General features: G+C 35.1%; 1 protein-coding gene across 1 annotated transcript in view; it reads left to right on the forward strand.

Annotated features, from left to right (window-relative positions):
- The first annotated feature begins 2,393 nt into the window (after nucleotides 1-2,393).
- Nucleotides 2,394-4,330, forward strand: part of LOC107725610 (low affinity vacuolar monovalent cation/H(+) antiporter-like) — an 8,129-nt gene continuing 6,192 nt past the window's right edge. The window contains exons 1-2 of the mRNA XM_016534934.1: nucleotides 2,394-2,623; nucleotides 3,736-3,891. Coding sequence (XP_016390420.1) covers nucleotides 2,524-2,623; nucleotides 3,736-3,891 — 256 coding nt within the window. The 5' untranslated portion in view covers nucleotides 2,394-2,523. The remainder of the gene's footprint in view (nucleotides 2,624-3,735; nucleotides 3,892-4,330) is intronic.

Genomic DNA, 4,330 nt, shown 5'->3' on the forward strand with positions numbered 1-4,330 from the left:
GACAGAAGCTGCGATTGTCATTCGTATCTTTCAGTGAAGCACGGTTCTGTGATCAGCAGTAAATCTCCATCCAAAGGCCAGAGGGCGCTCTCGCGCTGAAACTCCAAATACGCCTCGCAGAAGAAACCCAGGAAATGCCTATCGCTGCAGCTGAATAAACAGAAGATTCAACTGCTTTCATTGATTCAACGTGACTAATAAACACACGACTACGGCAATATACGGTTTATCTGAGTTCTTATTATTATAATTTTCATTAAAATAAAGTATATTTATAATGCAGTGCCTTTATCACTGCTTAAATACTATGACATATGTTGCGTGCCTTATTCTGTGTAAGAAGCCACATCATCTCACAGAAGGCTTTATTTCAAACACTCGACTGACGTTATGAAGTGAGTTTGGAGTAAAAATATGTTATTAAATGTGGTATTTTCACATGCTTTCAGATGGAGCAGCATTTACTTCAGAGAGCCGTAGTTCACTGAGAAGCTATGCAAACAGCTGTCATTATCGCGAACGATTTCTTCGATTTCATAATCACGCAATAAAATCGTCTGCGATTTTTTTGCGTAACTTGTCAGTGAACTACGGCTATGTGTAGTAAATTCTGCTCCATCTGAAAGCACGTGATGATGATTTCCTGCTCATTACAGAACCGGCATTACTATCAAAATGCGCATGACAATCGCATTCGATTAATCGTGCAGCCCTATCGTCTTGGGCATTGCTTTTGTTTAAAAAGTAAAAAATGGAAATGGTTATGTAAGATTGTTTCCATTGACATTTCTGTACAGTGCTATTACAAAAACTATTTTTGTACTTTATATTGTTTTTTTTTTCCGTCAGTTTTATTTTATATTATTTTAAACTGTACATACTTTAGATCACATTTTTGTTTCTTACACCCATTTGAGTGATTTTTGTTTCATACACATATGGATTTGCTTCTCGGTGTGAATTTTAAAATGTTAAGCTTATTTACGCATTTTATTATTTTTCTTTTAAAATGTTTCTTAGAGCATTGTTAATATCTGTGGCAATATTAACAAAAAAGCAGCTGTGCAGCATTTTTTCTGACAATTTGAAGCTGTCCTTGAATGTATTTTAAGAAAAAGTGTTTAATGAAGATGCTTGTGCTCTGCGATAATATGTTTTTTCCCCATCACTGTTGCTGTTATTCCCTCATAAGAGCCGGTCTGTCCTTATCAATAGTGTTTTATTTCAGTATTTTCATGTGTGTGAGTGATCTTTGCTGTTTTCCTGCCATTCCATTGTATATATTTTTTAATATTGACGTACCATTAATTAATAAAATGTACTGAAATCTAAAGGATTCAGATTATGTTGAATGCTTCAAGGTTATTTTCATTACGCACATAAAAAAGGAAATAATGTTTAGTATTACTTAATAAAATTAATGTGACGGAGTATATTTTTTTTATTTTGTAGAAAAACATATACCCAACACTATACGAAAAAAATGTTCTTTATGTAGTAGTACATAACGAAAGACTGGCCCATATATTTTTCTCTCATTGATATTCCTGTTCTCACAGATTTTCTCCAGATTTGAATGATTTTGTACGAATTGTATGAAACGGAATAACAACCTTCGGTCACTTGACAACTGGCAGTTTTAAAAAATATTGTCATATTTTTACGTAGTGTATACAACTAAACACAAAATGTATTTAATTGTGTTTGTGTTACCGTTCACTCTAGTCAAAACAAACTTTTGTGAGCTAATACATCGATTATCACTGACGGAGTAGCGAGCTGTTCTGCTTGCGAATATGATATTTGATTTTATACCACAGTTCAAGAAACAAGAAGCCAGTGATAAGTGACTTACATTGAGGTAATATTCAGAAGTCAATTTGTCGGTTTTGCTCCACCAACGAAGTTTCAAACGGGAGCCGCAACCACACGCAGCGAATTTAACAACTGATTTGAATCGCCGAGAAACACACATCAGTGGCGTTTTGTTCCCGAATGAATCATTGAAGTTGAACGAATCAACTGCGTGAATGGTTCAGCGACTCACTCGTAAGGACAAGTCAAATTTGTCTCCACCTTCTGGCGTGACGTTGTAACCTGTAACATTGTAACCATAAACGTTTAACAAAACCTTTATCCTATTCTGCATCCAATTCTCGTCTCATCCAAAATCAAAATTACGAGAATAAAATTGTAGCAATTACAGAATTATGAGATTAAAGATATTGTTTTGAGAATAACATCTTTAATCTCACAATTCTTTAATTGCTACAATTTTACTCTCGCAATTTTGACTTTATTCTCAATATATTATGATTTTTTGTCGTTTTGCTATGACTATATTCTTGTAATCTTTTAGGCTATTAATGGTAATATAGTAAGTAGTAGTCGTGGTATACTGTGGGTTCAGCTGGAATCTTATTGACATTATAAAAATAATTCCAAGTGAAAGAAGGGAGTGCTAAGAAGCGCGTTCACAGCAGGCGTCGGTGGCGCGCACAGGCCGTGGCTGCAGAAGAGCTGATGGTGGTGGAGGCGCGCGACTGTAGCAGGATGGCGCACACCAAACACACCATGTCCACTGATGTGGAGAGTCGCAGGAGACGGTCCACTGAGAGCTCAGGCGAGTATTTACAGTCTTCATACAGTTATTCAGAAGCTCAGAGAGACTTTAGTCTAATTGTGCATTAATGAGAACTGTTTTAACCTAGTTTCTTTGCTTGTCTGCTTTGTTTGTTTTGGTTCCAGTGATTCTCCTAATCCAGTGGTTCCCAACCCTGGTCCTGGAGGCACCCCAACACTGCACATTTTGCGTGTCTCCTTTCTCTGACACACCAATTTCAGGTCTTGAAGTCTCTACTAATGAGCTGATGACCTGAATCAGGTGTGTTTGATTAAGGAGACATGCAAAACTTGCAGTGTTGGGGTGCCTCCAGGACCAGGGTTGGGAACCACTGTGACCTAATCTATAGAAATTATTTACTTTTTTAAATTTTTTTATTAAATTTTAAATTATGGAAACTTTCACATCAGTTAGTCGTTTTAGTGAATGCTGACAAATAAGAAAGGACTCAGATTTGTAGTGGGATTTTGGGAATGTGTCACACCTGGAAGGAGAGACTGGTTTCACTTGTTCTACCAACGTCATTGATTGTTTTTTTTTCTACTGCAAATACAAAGTTAAAAACATAAGTGATGTGCAAAAAAAAGTGAAATTTAAGTTTTGTTTGTTTTTAATCTGTCACCAATTTAAAGGCCATTTCCATACATATATCATCGCTTAGATCTAACAAAAAAAATCATAAGATTTTATTTACTTTTTTATTTGGTTTTATTATTTTAAAGAAAATGGGAATTTTTTTGTTGGAATCATTTAGTATTGTGATCTTTGACTTCTAAAATATATGTTAAAGTTTTAAATATAACAATTAATTCATGCTCAAAGGAACATTTGGCTTGTTATTTTGAAATGTGATAGTAATCATTGTCTGCTGTTTAGTTATTTTTATTGCTTTGATGATTTTTTGATGATCTCATGCCGTGATATCAATTAGCAATGCAATAAGACACAGTTGATTCACTGATGTTCTGTGGGAAACTGATGTTCATGTGACCATCAGGAGTCTTTCGTTAGTTCCAGACTGACTGGTTGGGGACACAACCAAGTCATCAGATGACCATGAGAAACCGCTAAATCTGCTGAGTCATTGATTTCTTTCTCTGTATGACCTTTAGAGCCCCTCTGGGACCATGACCCCAAAGGCCGCCGCTGTAGCTCCCAGTGTGACAGACTGTGTGTAGCTGGAGCATATCTTGAGATCCCAGATACTCCTTCCCCCTGCACCTCCCAGTACTTTGGACACTACACCCCAAAATGCCTCTCTGCCCACAGTGAGTGTCTTCCTATAGTCTGTCTACTCAATTCATAAGTGCAAAAATAGCAATTAACGTTTATTTTATTTTAATTTCTTTTGTTACATGAAAGTTTCAGGGTTATTATAGTTATATATAGTAACCAAAACAACAGTTAAAATCATTAAAATAAATAAAAATAAAATAAATGCAAACAGAAATATATATATATGAAGCCAGTGATAAGTGACTTACATTGAGGTAATATTCAGAAGTCAATTTGTCTGTTTTGCTCCACCAACGAAGTTTCAAACGTGAGCCGGAGCCACATGCAGCGAATTTAACAACTGATTTGAATATATCTATTATATATATATAATTTATTATTATTAATAATTTGAAACAGTTTGATTCAGATTATTCAAAATAATCAATATTCATTCATATTAATAACTAATAGTATCTAAATTATATTAAA

The sequence above is a fragment of the Sinocyclocheilus rhinocerous genome, unplaced genomic scaffold (assembly GCF_001515625.1).
Source record: "Sinocyclocheilus rhinocerous isolate Xijiao unplaced genomic scaffold, SAMN03320098_v1.1 scaffold153, whole genome shotgun sequence".
Taxonomy (NCBI): Eukaryota; Metazoa; Chordata; class Actinopteri; order Cypriniformes; family Cyprinidae; genus Sinocyclocheilus; species Sinocyclocheilus rhinocerous.